Source organism: Dreissena polymorpha, chromosome 8 (genome assembly GCF_020536995.1).
Source record: "Dreissena polymorpha isolate Duluth1 chromosome 8, UMN_Dpol_1.0, whole genome shotgun sequence".
NCBI classification, from domain to species: Eukaryota; Metazoa; Mollusca; class Bivalvia; order Myida; family Dreissenidae; genus Dreissena; species Dreissena polymorpha.
The window spans coordinates 42,555,396-42,578,911 of NC_068362.1; the positions used below are offsets into that span (position 1 = coordinate 42,555,396).

General features: G+C 37.1%; 2 protein-coding genes across 4 annotated transcripts in view; both read left to right on the forward strand.

Annotated features, from left to right (window-relative positions):
- LOC127840472 (uncharacterized) overlaps nt 1-1,693 on the forward strand; it is a 58,571-nt gene extending 56,878 nt beyond the window's left edge. Inside the window, exon 10 of the mRNA XM_052368890.1 lies at nt 1,587-1,693. Within this exon, the coding sequence (XP_052224850.1) occupies nt 1,587-1,693 (107 nt within the window). The remainder of the gene's footprint in view (nt 1-1,586) is intronic.
- LOC127841698 (uncharacterized) lies at nt 1,559-23,098 on the forward strand. 3 transcript variants are annotated; one of them, XM_052370762.1, is made up of 6 exons: nt 1,559-1,746; nt 2,642-4,882; nt 10,417-10,632; nt 15,469-15,627; nt 16,211-16,342; nt 16,505-17,253. In XM_052370762.1, exons 2-6 carry the CDS (start codon nt 4,856-4,858, stop codon nt 16,613-16,615), a joined length of 645 nt encoding a protein of 214 aa, XP_052226722.1. In that variant the 5' UTR covers nt 1,559-1,746; nt 2,642-4,855; the 3' UTR covers nt 16,616-17,253. The 3 variants fall into 3 exon arrangements, 1 of the variants encoding a protein (XP_052226722.1); XR_008031202.1 differs by lacking the exons at nt 1,559-1,746; nt 2,642-4,882; nt 10,417-10,632; nt 16,505-17,253 and adding exons at nt 13,157-14,646; nt 17,260-17,365; nt 18,933-19,026; nt 20,102-23,098 and having other exon boundaries at nt 15,469-15,586; nt 16,214-16,342; XR_008031203.1 differs by lacking the exons at nt 1,559-1,746; nt 2,642-4,882; nt 10,417-10,632; nt 16,505-17,253 and adding exons at nt 13,157-14,351; nt 17,260-17,365; nt 18,933-19,026; nt 20,102-23,098 and having other exon boundaries at nt 15,469-15,586; nt 16,214-16,342.
- The last annotated feature ends 418 nt before the right edge of the window (nt 23,099-23,516 follow it).

Below are 23,516 nucleotides of genomic sequence, written 5' to 3' on the forward strand. Positions count from 1 at the left end.
ACATACAACTCTGCGAAAGGCTCAGCACGCCATTTTGTCTATAAAATAGCTAAAACCGAACAAACGCATTCAATGTATATTTGATTGGATATTTAAGATCGCATGCATTCAATTAAGAAATATGACTTTAAAATGTACGATAAATCGTGCAAATACTTGCGAGTTTTAATGCAACTCTTTGGAACTATTTTATTGCCCATTTACGCAGATGCAATCATTGCACGCACTTTACATATGTAAATAATTGAACATAATGTTTATTGAGTGACGTTAGGAATTGCTTCGACGTGTGTATGTATGTTGGTTTCTTAACATCAAAAAACCATATCAATTTTATAAGAATGAATTCAGACTGATATAAGATATCATGGTATGAGATGGTTTTCTTAAATGCATTGAATGCAATGTAACCGTCAGGCAAAAGATTGTTTAGTATACTGTAACCTTAATGATAAACGCTTGGTATGATCATGACATGAATGAGACGCTTTCATAACAATAGTCCGTTCTGAGCCCAACACAGAGGTGAATGTAATGTAACCGTCGTGCAAGAGATTGATAAAATGAGCACTGAAACTGAACATTTCAACACAAACGCATGTCAAAGAATATATTTATGCCCCCCTTCGAAGAAGAGGGGGTATATTGCTTTGCACATGTCGGTCGGTCGGTCGGTCCGTCCACCATGTGGTTTCCGGATGATAACTCAAGAACGCTTGGGCCTAGGATCATGAAACTTCATAGGTAGATTGATCATGACTTGCAGATGACCCCTATTGATTTTGAGGTCACTAGGTCAAAGGTCAAGGTAACGGTGACCCGAAATATTAAAATGGTTTCCGGATGATAACTCAAGAACGCATATGCCTAGGATCATGAAACTTCATAGGTAGATTGATCATGACTCGCAAATGACCCCTATTGATTTTCAGGTCACTAGGTCAAAGGTCTAGGTCATGGTGACCTGAAATAGTAAAATGGTTTCCGGATGATAACTCAAGAACGCATAAGCCTAGGATCATAAAACTTAATCGTTAGATAGATCATGACTTGCAGATGACCCCTATTCATTTTGAGGTCACTAGGTCAAAGGTCAAGGTCACCGTGACCCGAAATAGTAAAATGGTTTCCGGATGATAACTCAAGAACACATACGCCTAGGATCATGAAACTTCATAGGTAGATTGATCATGACTCGCAGATGACCCCTATTGATTTTGAGGTCATTAGGTCAAAGGTCAAGGTCACGGTGACCCGAAATAGTAAAATGATTTTCGGATGATAACTCAAGAACGCTTTTGCCTAGGATCATGACACTTCATAGGTAGATTGATCGTGACTCGCAGATGACCCCTATTGTTTTTCATGTCACCAGGTCAAAGGTCAAGGTCACAGTGACAAATCGTATTCACACAATGGCTGCCACTACAACGGACAGCCCATATGGGGGGCATGCATGTTTTACAAACAGCCCTTGTCCTCATTGGTGTGGTACAAATACTTTTTTCAATTTGGCAAAAAAATTGCTGGTGTATTACTAATTTACTAGTTCAAAAGACTTCATATTGGTTTTCTCAATGTTACAGCAACTGCTAAGCACAGAAGACAAAGGAGTAGTGAAAGGCTCAGCCAAATCAAAGTCCAGCAATGTGAGGGTGACACAGCCTTTCCATGTCCTGGTATTGCAACATGAAGGACATTTTAGCTGAAACTAACAAGGGAGAGAACTGTAGATCTGCACCAGCAGTGAGTTGTTGCCCTTAAGTTGTTTAATGTTTTATTTATTTTTATTATGTCTTACAACTTACATGTTGATTGACTTTAAAACAGTTTTCTAGTGTGAATTTAAACAGATTTTAACCATAAAAGATCTGTAAAGGCATGGTAAAATAATATGTTTGTGTGTTTTTTTTTTGCAATGTTGGTGAGACATTAATATTATTATTAAATATTAATATTGTTGCCTCCCATTTATTGAAACATATATTAACAATAAAACATATCTAATGGCATTTTGAAAGTAATGTGATTAATAGAATAAGTACAATTAAAAAATATTAAATTTTTAACCAGATGGTTTTCCTTCTTTTTGTTATGCAGCAAAAAATTGGCTAATAGATAAATAAGCTGTGATGTGGAAAAATGGGGCCTTATGCATGTGCTTAAATTGTTGTCACAGATTAGCCTGTGCAGTCCACACAGGCTAATCATGGACAACACTTTCCTCTTAAAGGTATTTTTCATTAAACAAATAATCCTCTTTATGAAAATCCAGTCTAGTCAGAAATTACCCTCCATTATTAGCTTATGTGAATTTCACATGCTAAAATGGGACGACACTTTCTAACATTAGTGATCCGCATATTGGCTTATGAAAATACATCTCTGAAAATGGAGTAAAGATAATAGATATAAATTTACAGATAAGTATAGCATTAGCCAATACTTTTCTTGTTGTAATACAAAATGACTTAACTGTATTTATGTTCATGCTATTAAGGACAAGGAACCAATAAAATGCCAGATTAGAAATTCATATTGTTGAAAACCTTCACAACCTGTCAAGAGGCATAGTTTGTTATAGATTATAATATAATTTGTTACAAGTTCCTATCACCCACTGTGTTATTTTTGTTTTCAGCAGAGCACCAGCATTGATATCGAGTTGGCCCAGCAACCGCACGAGTCCTACCTGCAGGAGCCCCAGTCCAGAAGGACCCTTCCCCTCCCCTGACTTCTAACTCATCCCCCTTGACCTCCTGACTCAAAAAGTCAGCATGATTGAATAACTCTGTTCTGCAGGAAATTCTGAGCATGATTCTGTTCTGAACAAACGCAATGCCCATGCCACGTTTTCCAAACATAAGCCTGGGTAGTTTTGTTAAGCTAGAGTTCCCTGTGGGCCTGAGAGGGACAAGTGTTACAGACACGAAAAGTAATAGCAGTAGTTATGGTAACGCCAACAGTCAGTTGTTGCTGTTGGACATCACAACAAATATCATGAAAAATAAAACGTTCAATTACTTGTTCCAATCTTTATGGGACAAACAGAAATTGAACGGGAGAAAATCAAGGAACAATAAAAGCGTAAGCTTTCCTAGTGGGATACTTCTGCTGTTAATAGTTTGGACGACTGTAGGGTTACGGACTGCCCCAGATTTTCCTCTCAGCGGCCAAAATATCATAATAGAACGGACTTTTGGCAATGTTACTGACAAACAAAGGGAGTAATGACTTGGTTGTGAATACCCAGAGCACTAGACATCCATGCTGACAAAGAAAGGCAGTAATGACTTGGTTGTGAACACCTCGAGCACGATACATCCATGCTGACAAAGAAAGGCAGTAATGACTTGGTTGTGAACACCCAGAGCACAATACATCCATGCTGACACAGAAAGAAGTAATGACTTGGTTGTGAACACCCAGATCACGATACATCCATGCTGATACAGAAAGGCAGTAATGACTAAGCTGTGAACACCCAGAGCACGATACATCCATGCTGACACAGACAGGCAGTAATGACTTGGCTGTGAACACAGAACATGATACACCCATGCTGACACAGAAAGGCAGTAATGACTTTGCTGTGAACTCAGAGCACAATACATCCATGCTTACACATAAAGGCAGTAATGACTTGGCTGTGAACACAGAGCTTAATACATCCATGCTGACACAGAAAGGCAGTAAGTACTTGGTTGTAAACACCCAGAGCACAATACATCCATGATGACACAGAAAGGCAGTAAAGACTTGGTTGTTTAAACACCCACAGCACATTACATCCATGATGACACAGAAAGGCAGAAAAGCCTTGGTTGTAAACACCCAGAGCACAATACATCCATGATGACACAGAAAGGCAGTAAAAACTTGGTTGTTAACACCCAGGGCACATTACATCCATGATGACACAGAAAGGCAGTAATGACTTGGCTGTGAACACAGAACAGGATACACCCATGCTGACAAAGAAAGGCAGTAATGACCTTGCTGTGAACACAGAACACGAAACACCCATGCTGACACAGAAAGGCAGTAATGACTTGGCTGTAAACACAGAGCACAATACATCCATGCTGACACAGAAAGGCAGTAATGACTTGACTGTGAACACAGAGCACAATACATCCATGCTGACACAGAAAGGCATTTATGACTTGGTTGTGAACACAGAGCACAATACATCCTTGTTGACACAGAAAGGCAGTAATGACTTTGCTGTTAACTCAGAGCACGATACATCCATGCTGACACAGAAAGGCAGCAATGACTTGGATGTAAACACCCAGAGCACAATACATCCATACTGACACAGAAAGGCAGTAAAGACTTGGTTGTAAACACCCAGAGGACAATACATCCATGCTGACACAGAAAGGCAGTAAAGACTTGGTTGTAAACACCCAGAGCACAATACATCCATGCTGACACAGAAAGGCAGTAAAGACTTGGTTGTAAACACACAGAGCACAATACATCCATGCTGACACAGAAAGGCAGTAAAGACTTGGTTGTTAACACCCAGAGCACAATACACCCATGCTGACACAGAAAGGCAGTAAAGACTTTGTTGTATACACTGAGAGATCCATACATCCATGGGGTGTGCCACAGACTCAAATTACGCCCACTATTGTGAACAAGGTGCTTAAAGTGAACATGTCTGGTTTCTGTTTTCTGTTTTGTTATGAGCACTTAGCACTCCGAGCCCAAAAGGCCTCACATTGAATTGAGAAGGCTTTGAAAATGACAGCAGTTTTGTTGTGTGGTCCAGTACGCCCTTCGACTCGCAACCTGAAGAAAGCAGAACTCAAACTCGCCTCTTAGCAATATCAACAAGGCCAGCATGTCATCTCAGCTTCTTGAGCTTCAGGTGAGACCTTACTGTGTTTATTATTTTTTTGAGATTGGGGCCGAAATTCAGCCCCATTCTTATCTCAAAAAGTCTATATCCATAATTACTGGCTTAAGTTCTCAATTCATGGTTTCCCAGTAGAAAAAGAATGTTTTGATAGGTTGCAACATTGAGTTAATCAGAACTCAAATTCAGCCTTTGGCAATATCACCGAGGCCAGCATATCAGCTCAGCTTCTTGAGCTTCAGGTGAGATCATACAGTGTTATTCATTTTGTCGAAATTGGGGCCAAAATTGAGTCCCATTCCTAATCTTAAACAGTTTATTTTTTCCATAATTACTGGCTAAAGTTCTCAATTCAAGGTTTGACCCCAAACAATGTTTTAATAGGTTACAAATTGAGTTTGTTTCCTTATGCAGCTGTATAAGTTGAACCTTAGCACAATTTATCTTGATAACACTTATTCTCATTTTTAACCAGGTTTTCCGAAGGAAAAAAACTGGTTATTAGATTGGCGAATGCGGGCGGGCTGGCTGGCTGGCTGGCGGGCGGGCGGAACAAGCTTGTCCGGGCCATAACTTTGTTGTTCATTGTGAGATTTTAAAATCATTTGGCACATTTGTTAACCATCATTAGACGGTGTGTTGCGCGAAAAAATTACGTCAATATCTCCAAGGTCAAGGTCACACTTTGAGTTCAAAGGTAAAAAATAGCCATAAATGAGCTTGTCTGGGCTATAACTATGTCATTCATTATGAGATTTTAAAATCATTTGGCACATTTGTTCACCATCATGGGACGGTGTGTCGCACGAAAGAATCACGTCAATATCTCCAATGTCAAGGTCGCCACGACTAAAAATAGATTTATTTTAAAACAAACTTACAAAGGGGGTTAATTTTGTTTGTTCATTTTAAAAGTTCAGTTTGAGTTGTCTCCCTTTATCAGATTTTTTTTCACAATGAAAACCTTGTTTTGTGACAATTTTGTCCCTTGTTTAAATTATGTTTAGCAAAAACTACAACCATTTTCCCAATTAAATTCAAAACACTATGATTTTTTAGCTCATCCATTTTTTGAAAAAAAAATATGAGCTATTGTCATCACCTTGGCGTCGGCGTTGGCGTCGGCGTCCGGTTAAGTTTTGCGTTTAGGTCCACTTTTCTCAGAAAGTATCAATGCTATTGCATTCAAACTTGGTACACTTACTTACTATCATGAGGGGACTAGGCAGGCAAAATTAGATAACTCTTGCGTGCATTTTGGACAGAATTATGTGCCCTTTTTATACTTAGAAAATTGAAAATTTGGTTAAGTTTTGTGTTTAGGTCCACTTTATTCCTACAGTATCAAAGCTATTGCTTTGATACTTGCAACACTTATTAACTATCATAAGGAGACTGTGCAGGCAAAGTTATGTAACTCTGACTGGCATTTGGACGGAATTATGGGCCCTTTATACTTAGAAAATTAAAAATTTGTTTAAGTTTTTTTTTGGTCCACTTTACCCCTAAAGTATCATAGATATTGCTTTCATACTTGGAACACTCGCAAACTATCATAAGGGTACAGTAAAAGGACAAGTTGCATAACTCTGGTTGTCATTTTTATGGAATTATGGCCCTTTTTTGACTTAGTAACTTTGAATATATGGTTAAATTTTTGTGTTTCGATCCACTTTACTTCTAAAGTATCAAGGCTATTGCTTTCAAACTTCAAATACTTTCATGCTATCTTGAGGTAACTGTACCTGGCAAGTTAAATTTTACCTTGACCTTTGAATGACCTTGACTCTCAAGGTCAAATTATTAGATTTTGCTAAAATTGCCATAACTTCTTTATTTATGATTAGATTTGATTGATACTTTGCCAAAACTACTCTTGGCTGACATACCACAATAGACTCCACCCAAACCATCCCCCGTGCCCTCCCCCCTCCCCCCCCCCCCCCCGAATCCTCCCCCCCTAATTTTTTTTTAAGATCATCTCACAAATGACCACCACATCCTTACACATTACACCCCCCCCCCCACCCCACCCCCCAATTTTTTTTTGAAACAGTTAAAAAACATTTTTTTTCCCATTTTTGGAAGATAATGTAATAAATGTCCACACCCCCACACCATACACCTCTCTTCACTCCACCCCTCCCTCCTTTGTGATTGAAATTGAGAGTCCCTTCACCTTTAAAAAGAAAATAGATGAGCGGTCTGCACCCGCAATGCGGTGCTCTTGTCACAAATAGTCCCAATCCAAAAAAGGTAAAAATAAACTCTGCACAGAGCTAGCCCCTAGTTATAGCACATTTTAAAGTTTTTTTTCAGAATAACTGGCTTAATTATACCCCCACAAACGAAGTTTAGGGGGTATATAGGAGTGAACTTGTCTGTCGGTCAGTTGGTCTGTCGGTCTGACTGTATTAAGTGTCCGCTCTCTAATTCAAGTAGTTTTCATCCGATCTTCACCAAACTTGGTCAGAAGTTGTATCTTCATGATGTCTAGGCCAAGTTCGAACATGGGCCTTTCCGGGTCAAAAACTAGGTCATGAGGTCACTTGGCGCGTTTTAAACAATCAGCATGTTGTCCGCTCTCTAATTCAAGTAGTTTTCATCCGATCTTCACCAAACTTGGTCTAAAGTTGTATCTAGATGATTTTGAGGTCAAGTTCAAACATGTGCATTGCCGGGTCAAAAACTAGGTCACGGGGTCACTTAGTACGTTTTACACATTGAGCATGTCCGCTTTCTATTTCAAGTAGTTTAAATCCGATCTTCACCACACTTGGTCAGAAGTTGTAACTAGATGATGTGTAGGTCAAGTTCGAACATGGGCCATGCCGGGTCAAAAACTAGGTCACGTGGTCATTTAGTGTGTTTTTAACCTCACCATGTTGGCCGCTCTCTAATTCAAGTAGTTATTATCCAATCTTCATCAAACTTGGTCAGAAGTTGTATCTAGATGATGTCTAGGTCAAGTTTGAATATAGGTCATGCCGGGTCAAAAACTAGGTCACGGGGTATCTTAGTGCGTTTTAAACCTCACCATGTTGTCCGCTCTCTAATTCAAGTAGTTTTCATCCAATCCTCACCAAACTTGGTCACAAGTTTTATCTGAATGATCTTAAGGACAAGTTTCAACATGGGCCATGCCGAGCATAAAACTAGGTCACTGGGTCACTTTGTGCTTTTTTTAACATTCAGTATGGTGTCCTTTCTCTTATTCAAGTAGTTTTCATCCGATCTTCACCAAACTTGGTCAGAAGTTTTATCTAGATAATCTGAAAGCCAAGTTCGAACATGGGCCATGCTAGATCAAAAACTAGGTCAAGGGGTCACTTAGTGCATTTTAAAAATTGAGCATGGTGTTTGCTGTTTTTGTGAGGACGGCATGCAAAATATTATGCGTCAATGCGGCATGTGGGGGTATTTGTCACGTCTTTGACAAAGCTCTAGTTTGCTTATTTCACTAAGTTTAATTACTATTTTGAACTCACATATATTGTTTCTTATTAAATGCCATACAGTTTTATTGTCTCACATTTAAAGTTGTTAAGTCTTAGGTATAAGTCATAAACTGTCACATTTAAAGGTGTGCAGACTCACACTTAAATATGTAGATTGTAACATTTAAAGTTGTGTTGTCTCACATTTTAAGTTGCTGAGTACCACATTTAAAATTATGTAGTATCAATTTTAAAGTTCTATAGTCACACAATTAAAGGTGTACAGTCTCACATTCTAAATTGCTCAAGAAATGCGTGGTTTTGATTTACAAAAAATAAATATAACACTTTGCTACAAACCCAAAAATTCCAATTTAAAGCTGGTGCCCGTAAAACATTGATACTTCGTTATTCTGAGTTCTAATTGGTAAAAAATTAATTGCAATATTTTAAATATCAATTATAGGCACAATGTTTGGCATTTAAAAAAACAGGTCTGTAAAGTAAGGTGTTGCAAGGCTTATTCATGTGTCACTAAACAATCCGGTTTAAGTTTACTTTCCATTTCCTTTTCAGTGAACTTTACTAGCAAACATGACAAACGTCATTGAAGTGAAAGTCAATGACAACCCCCTTCTTGCTCAAATACTACAGCTCGCTTAAGAAATTCAGCATGAAGACGTCTTGTGTCAGACTACCAAGCCTCCTATCAATATCTCCTCCCATGTTGGCTACATCAACACTTCCAACAGCAGAGCCTAGGTGAATTCGACTTCCGTCTCAGCATTGATGTGGCTTAGCAACAATTGGATGATTGCGTCGACAAATTAGGCCGGACAAGTTGCTCGAACTGAAACGATCTGATTCAACAGGTAGAGCAGGCGTTGCCTGACACGTCCGTTAATGTGACTGACCTCGATATGGTGTTCTCGAAAAATGTGAACCTTAGGCCTGGAGAGCAGTATGCGATTGACGCCATTCAACAACAGTTGTTGTCGGCAATTCTCGGGTTTGGGGTGGCGACTTCGGCGTTGGGACTCACTCCATCTCTGTCTATGGCCCAGTCGCAGCAGCAGCAGCAACAAGAACAATAAGAAGTATCTTAGCGGTGTTCTGCAATATGGGGCTTAAATTGTCATCCCAGATAAGCCTGTGCAGACTGCACATACATTAAGTCCTATTAAATTGTCATTCCAGATTAGCCTGTGCAGACTGCACATACATTAAGTCCTATTAAAGTGTCATCCCAGATTGTGCAGACTGCACATACTTTAAGTCCTATTAAAGTGTCATCCCAGATAAGCCTGTGCAGACTGCACATACTTTAAGTCCTATTAAAGTGTCATCCCAGATTAGCCTGTGCAGTCTGCACATACATTAAGTCCTATTAAAGTGTCATCCCAGATTAGCCTGTGCAGTCTGCACATACATTAAGTCCTATTAAAGTGTCATCCCAGATAAGCCTGTGCAGGCTGCACATACTTTAAGTCCTATTAAAGTGTCACCCCAGATAAGCCTGTGCAGACTGCACATACATTAAGTCCTATTAAAGTGTCATCCCAGATTAGCCTATGCAGATTGCACATACATTAAGTCCTATTAAAGTGTCACCCCAGATAAGCCTGTGCAGACTGCACATACATTAAGTCCTATTAAAGTGTCATCCCAGATTAGCCTGTGCAGACTGCACATACATTAAGTCCTATTAAAGTGTCATCCCATATTAGCCTGTGCAGACTGCAAATACGTTAAGTCCTATTTTTTCCCAGAATGCACTCATATAGTTCACTTAACATCAGTCCGTTGTCTGCCTGATTGAGGAAAACTTCATAGCATCAAATAGGAATTCTGTGTTTTTATATTGATCAAACTTGGTAAATGAATGCGAATAACACTTGATTTAATATAAGTTTTAGAATGTCAAGCATAGTTTGTCTATTTTGCGGCCGAAATTCAGCTCCTGTACCAAAAGTTTCTCCTTGCATGAAAACTCCCGCTTTTCTATTCAATTTTAGTAAAACAATTATTTAAATGCTTTCAGTACATTATAAAATTATTGTCTTCATTATTTTCCGATATTTATTTAAATTTTTTGGAATCTGTTTTAAGAGCCGGTTCCTACAGGACCAGACGCACTCAGATTGGTACGCAGCTGAACAACAGGCTCTCTGGTCAGCTGGACCCGAACGCCCAGGGATTTTTTCTGGCCAAGTTTCATGGGGCAAATGCCCAATGAGTTCTACCCGAGGGTGCAGCGTCTCTAGACCTGGGGCTCCAGACTGCCTTACTCAGGGGCCAAGATTACTTTATCTGCAAGGTACATTGGTAATTTATCATGTATAATGTGTGATGTGTTTTTTACTCCAAATTCAATTTAAATAGTGTGTGCGTTTTATATATTGATTAAACTATATTCTAGCTGACAGTTCTTATGATATTGTTAATATTTATAATAGCCACCAATTTGTATTGCCTTGAAATGGCACAGGAGTGGGGCGTAAATATTTGTTCTTGTCTGTTATTCGGTCTGCCCTTCCTTAAATCCGTCCTTATGTCTGTCCCACCTTTTTTGAGTTACACATAACTTAATTAATATTTTAAGATAGGGATAAACTATTATTTAGTAGGCTAGGTTTGTATCAAGTGTACAACATATAGAAGTATAGTATCAAGTGTTAAATTGTGTATCTCTTTTGTATCAGAAGTCTTCAAATTTAATGTATTTCTTATTATTTTTTAACTCAAACAAAATTGATTCAAATATAATTAATGCCATTTCAGAATGCATTGAATTATTTGGTTTACAGGGAAACATTTCTGGGATGCCCTGAGATCTTTTTTTCTGTTTACAGAGGCCTTATACTCACAGGTTCCCCAAATACAACTCAGCCACAACATCCTAATCGGTAAGTCCCGTTGCCATGGCAAAACGGGTAACTTTGGTAAAGCATTCTGGAGACCCTGGCTTTACAAATAGTTAAAACTCAATGCGATTTGGAGTTTCTGCTCTTCAATTAAGAAGACCAGTACAAATTATTTCATTTCAAGGGTTCATCAACAACCTTATTTTACTATTTTGACATTCGAAGAAGATGCAACAGTTTCACGCTAATCCCTGACATTCAGACTTGAATTAGGAATCCAGAGCTTTATTAAAACACAGAATAACATGGAAAACACACACTTTTTCAGCAGGTTCCAATATATCTAAATTGTTAACTCTTTACAAAGTGAGGTTCCATTTTAAATGTAAGTATGTTTATATAAAAAAATTGATACCTAAGAGGGGTCACTGATGTTTGTAGCTTTGCATAAAATGTTGTTTTGTTTTGTGGAGATCCGAACATCTAGTTTAGAGACTAATTATAAATTATGAACTATTGGATTATAATTTTAATGGTTTATAAAATCACACGTAAATACAAGTGTCCATAGCTTGTGTATTGAGTGCATCAGGAATTTCCCATATGTATATTCCCCCGAGAAGTAATTGTGATCACCCTATGTCATTGAGCGTGCTGTGTGCTGCTTCAACTGTCAGCTTGTTTAAGAATCTAAAGGCCTGAATGTTTATTGAACCTTGATGAAACTGGGTCAAAATGTTCTGGCATTATCAAGGCAAAAAATTTATTTTGACAATATTTAGCCTGAGTTTAAACCAAGGCCACTTGTGTAACAATACACTAGGTCTCACATCTCAATTGTCATGACTCAATCATGATCAAAGATGATTATCATGATATGTTATAGGTTAAGTTTGAATCTGTCACATTGCTTCCAAAAACTAGGTCACCAGTTCAAACCTTGAAACAAACTTGGTTATCACTCTATAGGCCAGATTTATGCCACATCAATTATGAAAGTTAATCAGAATGTTTAAAGTGAAGTCAAAAAGTATGTCACAAGGTCATGTCTTCTACAGTAGGTTTACCTTGAATTGAGGTGAGCATTTCAGGCACTTTTTTCCATTTACAACAATTCAACATTCAGATACTTGTCCATGAAGGACCATTGAGCTTTTTTAAATTATGAAACAGTTTGATTGATTTAGAAAAAAGGTTACATATAAGGATTTGTGTATGTTAACTGTAATTACAACACGGGATGTCCCATGCACACATAGATTTAATGAGATACAAAATGCTCGTTTTTAAATATGTGTGGCACAATATATTCCATTTTATTTTTCCGCAACAATATCTATTCATATGACACTTACATGGTGCATGAACATGTGTGGAATATATTGATTCACACAAAACAAAAAAAGAGCAATGTGTATCTTGATCTATATTACCAGACCACATCTAGTGATCAAATTTTGGATATTGCTATAAGGAACATTGATTTTTTTATGTGTTAACTTTATTTTTCGGCGTAAGCTGTATTAAGCCAGCTTTTCACCCTGTCTTGACCTTTGTAAGTGTCCAATAATACTCAAAAAAATTTCCCGCGGCTAGGTACGAATGAATACACTTCATTTATTCCATTGGCTGATTTGAGTATAACACCAGAACATTGGAAACATATCCGCGTCTTTGTAACACTGTTTTACTGCATGAAACAATTTTATCTCTAATGAAAAGGCTCAATAGATAGAACAGTTTTACAATCAATTTTCCAAATAAATACAGTTTGTGCGTTCACCTTTTATTTTCAGAGAATTACCAGCGCAAAAGCGGCCATTTGTGAAAGTCAGAGTTTATATACAGTTCATCACCGGAGTTCGCAGAAGGGGTTGCGATCATTGTGTTACACCGGTCTTACTGACAATAACGTAGTGACTGTAATGCATTGCATTCAATCCGCAAGGTATCAAGGTCAGTTTGCGGTCAGTTGCAGAAATCTTTATATAAACGCCATCTCGTAAACTTTGTGCACTTGAAGTCTGTTTTGATCAGAAAGATACTAAATAAAGATATTCGGCGATATTATTGTGGTATGTCAATCATCGATTTTTAATATGGTTTCAACATTTGCATTATAAGGACCAATTTTGATAAAATTAATTAGAAATTTTTATCCATTTAGACCAGTTTATTAAGCATGAGCACAATAATTCACTATACTATAATTATTCAATTAAATAAGATTCGAGTATTGCCGGCTGACCTATATGCACTTTTCATGTTGTGTTTTTCTATTCTGTAAATATAGATATCTGAGTAATAATATGACATAAAGCAAAATAAGCCACGAAATCTGGCGCAACACCCCGTAATTGATTTGCTTATGATGTAGCTAAGAACTGGGCAGAAAAAAGGCATCCGCTACTTTTTATCTCATGGAGATAACTTTTGATCGTTCATAAACATCGACCACAATCAACGCCGTATATCTTTTTTAAAGATATTTCTTGTTTGAAATATTGTACGAAATATTAATTGATTTTGAGTGTTTATGGTCTTTTAATTGTTGTTTTGATACTTACAATTTTATAGATTTTTATGTCATTCTGATTATCATGCCCGTGTGACTTTTTATTCCTCCCGAACCCAATAACAATCACAAATTAACTCATCAATTCTATACCTCCCGAAAACCACTAACAATCACACATTAAGTCATCAATTTTATACCTCCCGAACCCACTATCAATCACAATTTATTCATCAATTTTAATTTTTATTATTCCATTCACAAGTTGAACAATTATGTCTTTGTTGTACCAACCTTAGCACTGTTGGGTTTCTATGTCTATTGCGAAATGAAGTCAATATTTGCACCTTGCCATTCATACTAAATGCAGACAAAAATAATAATATGTTACAGGATTTTTATGTAACAACTTATGTTCACTTTGTGTTGTTATTATAAGAGTTAAAAGGTAGCTTTGAAAACATGAATTAGCCTTGCTCTGGGAAACGCAATCCGCACAGGCTAGTCAGGGAAACAACTTACCTCTGGGAAATGCAATCCGCACAGGCTAGTCTGGGAAACCACTTACCTTTGGGAAACGCACTCTGCACAGGCTAGTCAGGGAAACCACTTACCTCTGGGAAACGCAATCTGCACAGGCTAGTCAGGGAAACCACTAACCTCTGGTAAGCGCAATCCACACAGTCTAGTCAGGGAAACCATTTACCTCTGGGAAACGCAATCCGCACAGGCTAGTCAGGGAAACAACTTACCTCTGGAAAACGCAATCCGCACAGGCTAGTCAGGGAAACAACTTACATGTGGGAAACGCAATCCACACAGGCTAGTCAGGGAAACCACTTAAATCCGGGAAACGCAATCCGCACAGGCTAGTCAGGGAAACCACTTACCTCTGGGAAACGCAATCCGCACAGGCTAGTCAGGGAAACCACTTACATCTGGGAAACCCAATCCGCACAGGTTAGTCAGGAAAACCACTTACCTTTGGGAAACGTAATCCGCACAGGCTAGTCAGGGAAACCACTTACCTCTGGGAAACGCAATCCGCACAGGCTAGTCAGGGAAACCACTTACGTTTGGGAAACGCAATCTGCACAGGCTAGTCAGGGAAACCACTTACCTCTGGGAAACGCAATCTGCACAGGCTAGTCAGGGAAACCACTTACCGCAAAAACTGGATTTTGATAATGAAATGCTTCCTTAAAAACCAAAAAATCAATAAAAGCAAAATTGTTGACACTTATTAACATCTGCTATCCGTTTCAAAATATGTTTTATTGGATCATCATGAAAATGTTCAATATTGTTTTGGGGCATACTATCTTTTACAAGTTTAGTAACCAGCCAGATCGCATTGTCTTGTTTAATGAAGAACATAGACCGTTAAACATATCTAACATTGTACACACGATCAATGTGAACCAGACCGTTAAACATATCGAACATTGTACACACGATCAATGTAAACCAGACTTCTAACCGGGAGTATTTTGTTGGTTTTATCTTTCTTCATTTTTTTGGTGTGTGAAATGTCAGTTGCGACTCGACTAAGCATTAATGCTACCAGAATGTATGCAATTGGCGTAAGTTTCATAATAGTTCATACACTCTTAAGTTTGCTGCTCATGTTACAAAACTGTGTAATGCTTTGTATAATTTATATTATATGTCTAATTTTGTCACATGGTTACTTGCCTTAAGTAAAGGACATTCTAGTGATGAATAGAATTATCTCTTGCTGATGCTACTGGAGTTTAACTTTGTTGATATTTTATTTTACAGGACAACTTGTCAATCAACATGGAACAGTACCCAGAAAATTATGACCATCTAATGAACTGTGTAACTGCGCCAAGCGTGACCCTTCAGGAAAGGGGCTTCCATGCCGAAGGTCAAATTGGTACCGATCTGGGCTCAAGCAGCAGCCTCAGTCGCGGGGGGGGGGGGGGGGGGGGGGGGGGGGGGGGCAGGTGATGATGCATGCATAATCTAAATTATCTATTAACATTCCAATCTCACAGTAATATTACAAAAACATGACCTGCAAGGTGGAGAAGTGAATACAATGAGTATTAAATCCCACAAACCATGCAGAGGTTATATGGGAGTCAATGTTCTGTAAGTTGGTCTGTTAGAGGGGCGTTTCGTCTGCATTTTATGTAAACATAGTTTTACCTCACCACATATGTATATGTCTACATTTCTAAAGGGAATCAGATGAAACTTCAATCATGTGAGCCCCATGAAGTCTGGGTTGAGTTTTAGTTATCATTTTGTGACAAAGCTCTAACTTATCATTGGCCAAGTAACTCTCTTGCATAATATTAATTTACTGTTTCTGTATTTTATCATGCATGGATTTTCAGAGGCTGTGTTACTTATATTTTATTCAGGGGGATTAACTAATAGTGTGCACAGAAGTGTGTTAATATTTGTGTATAAAAACAACAAAAGCATTAAATCCCTTGAACCACTTGTCATCTTTGATTACATTATAACAAATTATCCAATATAACTTATTTTTCAGTGGCCGTTGTTCAGTGTCAAGCGGAATCCTAGCAACCAAGCCACGTCAGCACAGCAGCAAAAACAGTTTCAGCAGCAGTCGTATACTAAACATCAACAACAGTGGTGCATATGCATTAAACTACGAGAGGTATGAATGCAAATATGTCTGTATGATATTAGTATATTCTCAACCATTTAATATTAACTAGTTTGTTTTGTTTAAGAATATATTTTAGCATATTGCTATATTCAAATTTGCTTTTATTATGTTTTATTTTTATTGCACTCTGCCTCTTCTAATCATGTTAAGGATGGCCCGCACCCTACCCCTGTACTGACCTGTGGGTCATGGCTCGCACCCTACCCCTGTACTGACCTGTGGGTCATGTTAAGGATGGCCCGCACCCTGCCCCTGTACTGACCTGTGGGTCATGTTAAGGATGGCCTGCACCCTGCCCCTGTACTGACCTGTGGGTCATGTTATGGTCATATGGGCTTGGATGGTCATGGAAGTAAGAAAGTGTAAGATTTTAAAGAGACTTGTTCAAATATGTTGTGAGAAAGTTGACTGACATAAGTCAGTGACATAACTAAAAGAAATTAATACGCCAACACATAAAAACAGATTTACCGGTAACTACAAATTATACCAATATATTGCATTACATATTGTATGGTATTGTGATATGCTTTGGCTGCTTTTAATTTGATGATTATTTAAAGTAGGCTTTTTTTTAAATATACAAGCGTATCTTTGTTTAATATGTATTTTATTTTATTCCATGAACTGTATTAGTTCCGTTTGAATAATAATTGTTAAACATATTGCACACGTTTAAACCAATTTATGTAATAATATTCCATCTTTATCTGTAAATAAAGGGACTCTTACACAGGGCATTAGCAAGAACAACCAAAAACGTTCCTTTAAAAATTGCATACTCTTTCTCTGTTTGCAGAATATATGCAGAAAAACTAGTGTCTTATTGAATGATAAGGGATTTGATTACAGCTAAGAAATAATCTTTAAACGTTATCTGTAAAATGTTGTTTTGCCATTTGCAGTAAACAAGTTGACTGCGTAATGTGGCATCAAAGTCTGCAAGAAGAAACCATGCAATTGAGGAAGCCAAGAAACCATGTGATAATTTCAAGCAGCTTACCTACTCTTGTAAGTATGTGTTTTGTTTTAACGTACGCATTATATATTTTTATTTGAGTACAGATTTATGTTATTGAAATAATAATTGGTTTCCATGCACAAATGAAAGATGTTATGTTTTTCACTAGAGTAAATATATAAATGCAAGTATTAAAATATAATATGTCTGAAGAATATCCACAAAACATGTGTTTGTCATAAATCATATTAAATTTATTGATAAAGATGCGCACATTATGAATAGTTTTGTCCACCAATCTATAATTTAAACAAAGTTTGACATTTTTTACGCACATTTCAATGACGTCAAACTGAGGAATCACTTATTTTAAGGAGATATCATTTTCGCGCACCCACCATGTCTCAGATTTATGACCAATGCCCATATTAATAGAGTTTTCAATTAACAAACAGGTGTCAGTTTGACAGGATTCAATACAACTAGGGTGTGTATATTATTATAACTATTGTTTCATGCGACCCCTATTAGAAGTATAGCTCTAGTAAGGGCATATTCCGGAACCATCTTGAGCACATGTTTGATGCAATAAACAGTTTTGTGTTAAGTTCAACTTTTCTATAAAGTATCAAAGCTATTGCATTCAAACTTGTTACACTTACTACATGTATCATGAGGGGAGTGGGCAAGCAAGGTGAGATAACTCTGGCTGGCAGTTTGACATAATAATGTGCCCTTTTATACTTAGAAAAGTGATATTTAGGTTAAGTTTTGTGTTTATGTCCACTTTATTTCTAATGTATCAACGCTATTGCTTTCATACTTGCATCAATTACTAACTACCATAAGGGAACTGTGCAGGCAAAGTTATTTAACTCTGACTGGCATTTTGACAGAATTATTGCCCCTTTTATACTTAGAACATTGAAAATTTGGTTAAGTTTTGTGATTTGGTGCACTTTACTTCTTAAGCATCATGGCTATTGATTTCACACTTGGAACACATGCTCACTATCATAAGGGGACTGTGTAGGCAAGTTATGTAACTTTTTTTTCATTTTTGAAAGATAATGTAATAAAAGACCACATCTTCACACTATACACCCTCTCCACCCATCCCTCCTTCTGTTTGATGAAGTATTGAGATAGGTCCCTTCACCTTTACAAAAAACAATATATTAGCGAAGCTCTTCTTCTTATACTTAACCATAAAAGCAAAATCTGTTGCAATTGGTGAATGTTCAAAAAGTGTTCTAGAACAATTTATATATAACCCTGGTCTTTCTTACACACCACTTGATATTTGTGTTTTGTATAAACACCATTGAAATAAAATTTGGTCTTAAAACCAAATGAAAGTAATTTATAACAACTACATAGTTTAATTTTATTTCATTGAACGTGTACACAGTTTCAAGTGGTTACCCAGCTCTGTAACATCGTGGGCACAAGGCGAGCTTTAGTTAAAATATGTGTGCTCGTTTATATGAAAGTTTATATCTTATTAAGACACTCACAATTATGTTACCGGGTTGAGCCAGTTTTTTATCCTTGAAAAAGCTAGTGTTGTCTTCAGTTTTGTTGTTTCATTTTGCTCATGATTTACTTTATTTCCAGGAAACCCGGATAGCAAAGCATTGAGATTGTTCTGGAAGCATTTGTAGTCACAGCTCATTAAGCATCCCCCTGAAGCAGGACCCTCAGTCTACGAGTGAGTTTTCAAGCGATGTGTTTATTTTTGGCAAGCCCCTGAATTCAGAGATGGGTGGGTGCATGTAGATTGACCCTTGTTCGTCGATACATCCATCCAGCTGTACGTTCTAGTATAACCTCGAACCTCGAAAAGTATTGCTTCTTGTGTGATGAAACCAAATATATTTATTATCATGTGAAATTTCCTTCTTGTTTATTTGGATTCATGTTTCCTTTGACATAAGTAGTAGAGTTTTGACACAAAATTGGAATGTGGGTTCATGGTGGCCAAACCATTTTCTTACTTCATAAAAATCATCTGAGTTTTCTCAGAAAAACTCGCGCTGAATTCATGTTTTTGGGACTATCGTCTAGTAGGCCTTTGCTTATTGTCATTATTGATGAGGTAGTATTTGATAATAAAAAGGATCTTTATAAAAACCCAGTCCAAATTATTTGGTAATAAAGAGGTTATACTTTATCTAAAATAATTATTATTAATTATTATTGTATCAATAGTCCCAGGTCCATCATTTTGCTTGATTGGTCTTTGTCAGCCCGGGTACTACTTAAAAGTACCCCAGGTACTCTTAAACATACTACAATGTACCCAGGGTATGGAAAATGTACCCAGGAATACTAACGCTAAATTGGCCGTTGTTTGATCATTTTCTCAAGTTAGTTAGTATGTTCATATTTATATCAGTGTTCTGTAAAATTGCCCCAGTATAATCGAAACTCATACTCTCAAAGAATGTTGAGTCAGTTTTTTTTCAAAGATAATTTAGTTTCGTAATTCGTTAGCGCGTTATATCACATCGGATTTTGGGTAGGAGTAAACCTCGAGTACAGTGAAATATTGGCTGGGTGCATTTAAGCGTAATTTCTGTACCCGGGGTATATTGTAGTATACTTGAAGAGTACTCGGGGTACTTTTAAGTAGCACTCAAATCCACATTGACCAATCGAGCCATCGTTTCATCTATGGATTCAAGTCATATAAGTCGTAACACCCTATGCAAGTTTTGTTTTTCGTTTGGTATCAAAAATAGACGGAAACACATTTAGAGTATCACGTTGTTCTTTTTTTGCAGACGCCAATTGGCGAAATAAAACTTGTCATTCAGCAACACAGCTAGTTGCAGCAGTTGTTACCATATTGACCCCAGTCAAAACTAGGAGCTCAGAGACAATCAGCAACACAGCCAGTTGCAGCAGTTGTTACCATATTGACCCCAGTCAAAACTAGGAGCTCAGAGACAATCAGCAACACAGCCAGTTGCAGCAGTTGTTACCATATTGACCCCAGTCAAAACTAGGAGCTCAGAGACAATCAGCAACACAGCCAGTTGCAGCAGTTGTTACCGTATGACCCCAGTCAAAACTAGGAGCTCAGAGACAATCAGCAACACAGCCAGTTGCAGCAGTTGTTACCGTATGACCCCAGTCAAAACTAGGAGCTCAGAGACAATCAGCAACACAGCCAGTTGCAGCAGTTGTTACCATATTGACCCCAGTCAAAACTAGGAGCTCAGAGACAATCAGCAACACAGCCAGTTGCAGCAGTTGTTACCGTATGACCCCAGTCAAAACTAGGAGCTCAGAGACAATCAGCAACACAGCCAGTTGCAGCAGTTGTTACCGTATGACCCCAGTCAAAACTAAGAGCTCAGAGACAATCAGCAACACAGACAGTTGCAGCAGTTGTTACCATATTGACCCCAGTCAAAACTAGGAGCTCAGAGACAATCAGCAACACAGCCAGTTGCAGCAGTTGTTACCGTATGACCCCAGTCAAAACTAGGAGCTCAGAGACAATCAGCAACACAGCCAGTTGCAGCAGTTGTTACCATATTGACCCCAGTTACAACTAAGAGCTCAGAGACAATCAGCAACACAGCCAGTTGCAGCAGTTGTTACCATATTGACCCCAGTCAAAACTAGGAGCTCAGAGATAGATCAACACAGCCAGTTGCAGCAGTTGTTACCATATTGACCCCAGTCAAAACTAGGAGCTCAGAGACAATCAGCAACACAGCCAGTTGCAGCAGTTGTTACCATATTGACCCCAGTCAAAACTATGAGCTCAGAGACAATCAGCAACACAGCCAGTTGCAGCAGTTGTTACCATATTGACCCCAGTCAAAACTAGGAGCTCAGAGACAATCAGCAACACAGCCAGTTGCAGCAGTTGTTACCGTATGACCCCAGTCAAAACTAGGAGCTCAGAGACAATCAGCAACACAGCCAGTTGCAGCAGTTGTTACCGTATGACCCCAGTCAAAACTAGGAGTTCAGAGATAAATACTGTTTAAGATAGATATTCTCTACATTCCTCATGGTATGTTAAGCACAAACTCTGACAGATCTCATCTTTGAACTTTGTAACGGGCGAAAAATAAATGACCTTGTTCAGAATGAAATGGCAGAATGACAAAGCACAACAATTTAAGGGGAAACCATAAATTAATGTGACCAGCAAAGATGTGTTCAAAGCAAAACAATATGTCATGTCTTTGGGGACTGAATTTTGATGGTGTCATTCATTAAACATTGAATATTTTTGTTAAATATAATGATATAAAGGATATTTGATTAAGGCGTGTATGTTAATTATTACCTTAAGCACAAATATAGCACGTCTATCAATTACTTATGAAACTTGCACCTGATAATGATAAATGCATGAAAATTAAATTGTACTTAAGACATTATTTCATACGTTGAGCTTAAGAAAATTGAAAGCTGTTTAAAGTATGCTGGTAACATTATATACAAAATATGTATTGGATTATATTCATGTAAAAAACAAGTTTCAGTTTTCTGTTGTAACATGTAATATAGAAGTATTATCAAGAATCGTGTTAAGTATGGCACTATTCGAAATGAATATTCATTAAATAAAGACAAAATCATTTAATCTTCTTTCAATTGTCAATTCTGTATGTACTACTACTACCTTATTTATTTGACTTGATATGGTTTGTTAAATTATAAGATAATGCCTCTTTATTTGGAAAGCTTTCAATGTTTTGAAACTGAGTATTTAAAATGAATTATTAAAAGAATTATGAAAAATCATGACTGATGTCAAAGTTATGTTTGATTTTGCCAATTTTGTGTTGATATTTAATATACGTGTACTTACATGCTCATAAGTGTTGACATTTGTTTTTGAACATAATAGTTTTTTATGTTTTATATCGTGTATATACACATTTACTAGTCCAAATTTTCATCCTCTCAATCACTCAGTAACTTTACCAACAATAAATGTTGGATCTCTGTATATAGGTAAATTGTTCAATTGATATATAGAGCAACTGCAACAAATCAGTCAGTTACAAATCAAGGCAGAGTGATGTAATATGCTGGCAATTGTTAAGTAGTGCAGTTGTCTCTTTTTGTTCTCAGGTTAGAGCAATGTTGTTTGCTTCAAAAATAAAAACACAGTCTCCCTTGTAAGAAAATTAATGTGTTCACATCTCAACATAACAAGTAAATTCATAGAGAAAATCAAATTATTTACATGATATACTCGACAATTAGTCTAATGGAATTTGTAGAATAAAAAATAACATGTAATTATGACGATTATAAGTGAATGTTTGACACAAAATGTCTCTTCAGAAATGTGTATATTTTAATGATAAATCTATACATTGTACTTGCTGTACTTTTTATAGTATATTTTATGAACATGCAGCTGATAAGTGAATGTGACAATTTACGAGTTATGTTACAATTTGTTACACGTTGACATGGCCACATAAGCTGTTTATGGAGTGCATTCACTGCGGCCAGTTTCCAGAAATCTCCCAATTAAAAAACACCAGAAAATATCTTAAGGTCAGATAGTTTGGTTGTTGACATTAGTTTTGATTTATTTATTGATTGTGTTATGCCTTGTACTCTTAATTTGTTATCAAATATATAAGTTTATATGACTTGAAGAGACTTACATGTTTATGTTATTGATGTGTTTGTGCTGATTTCTTGCATTCTGATTAAAGAATATTCAAGTGGAAAAAGAATATTGTTGTGCATTGAAAGTGTGTTGTGATTTCAAATAAAAATACTATGAAAATATAGTTCAGTCGTTTGATTACAAAGTTATTACAAAGGTGATCAATTGGTTATCAAGTGTAGGTGTTTGCATACGGACATAATATGTTTGTGCTTTATATGTATATAATGTAGATCCCCATTTACCAGAAAATATTTTGATGTGCTTAAATGTGCTAATATAGCCTGATGAAATTCGTGTTGACTATGCGTTTTACATTTTGCCATTTTTATTTAAAAACTGAAAAACAAATGAATTGTCAGTGTAAATAAATACTGTTTTGTTGTTCAATCAGTTAAACTATTTCACTGTTTTCATGCATATGTTCAAATCATTTTCATTTTTGTTCAATCTTTAAGATGCAACGCTTGTGTAATTTACTTTATGAAACTTATATATACACAAAAATGTAGTACAGATGTATATCAAATGACTGCTGTGGG

What these genes read in the sequence shown, in the direction of transcription:
- LOC127841698 (XM_052370762.1), top strand. Translation starts at nt 4,856, where the DNA reads ATGTCATCTCAGCTTCTTGAGCTTCAG. An exon ending in CTCAGCTTCTTGAGCTTCAG is followed by an intron (nt 4,883 to 10,416) that starts GTGAGACCTTAC and finishes ATCTGTTTTAAG; the next exon opens with AGCCGGTTCCTACAGGACCA. An exon ending in TATGCATTAAACTACGAGAG is followed by an intron (nt 16,343 to 16,504) that starts GTATGAATGCAA and finishes AATCATGTTAAG; the next exon opens with GATGGCCCGCACCCTACCCC.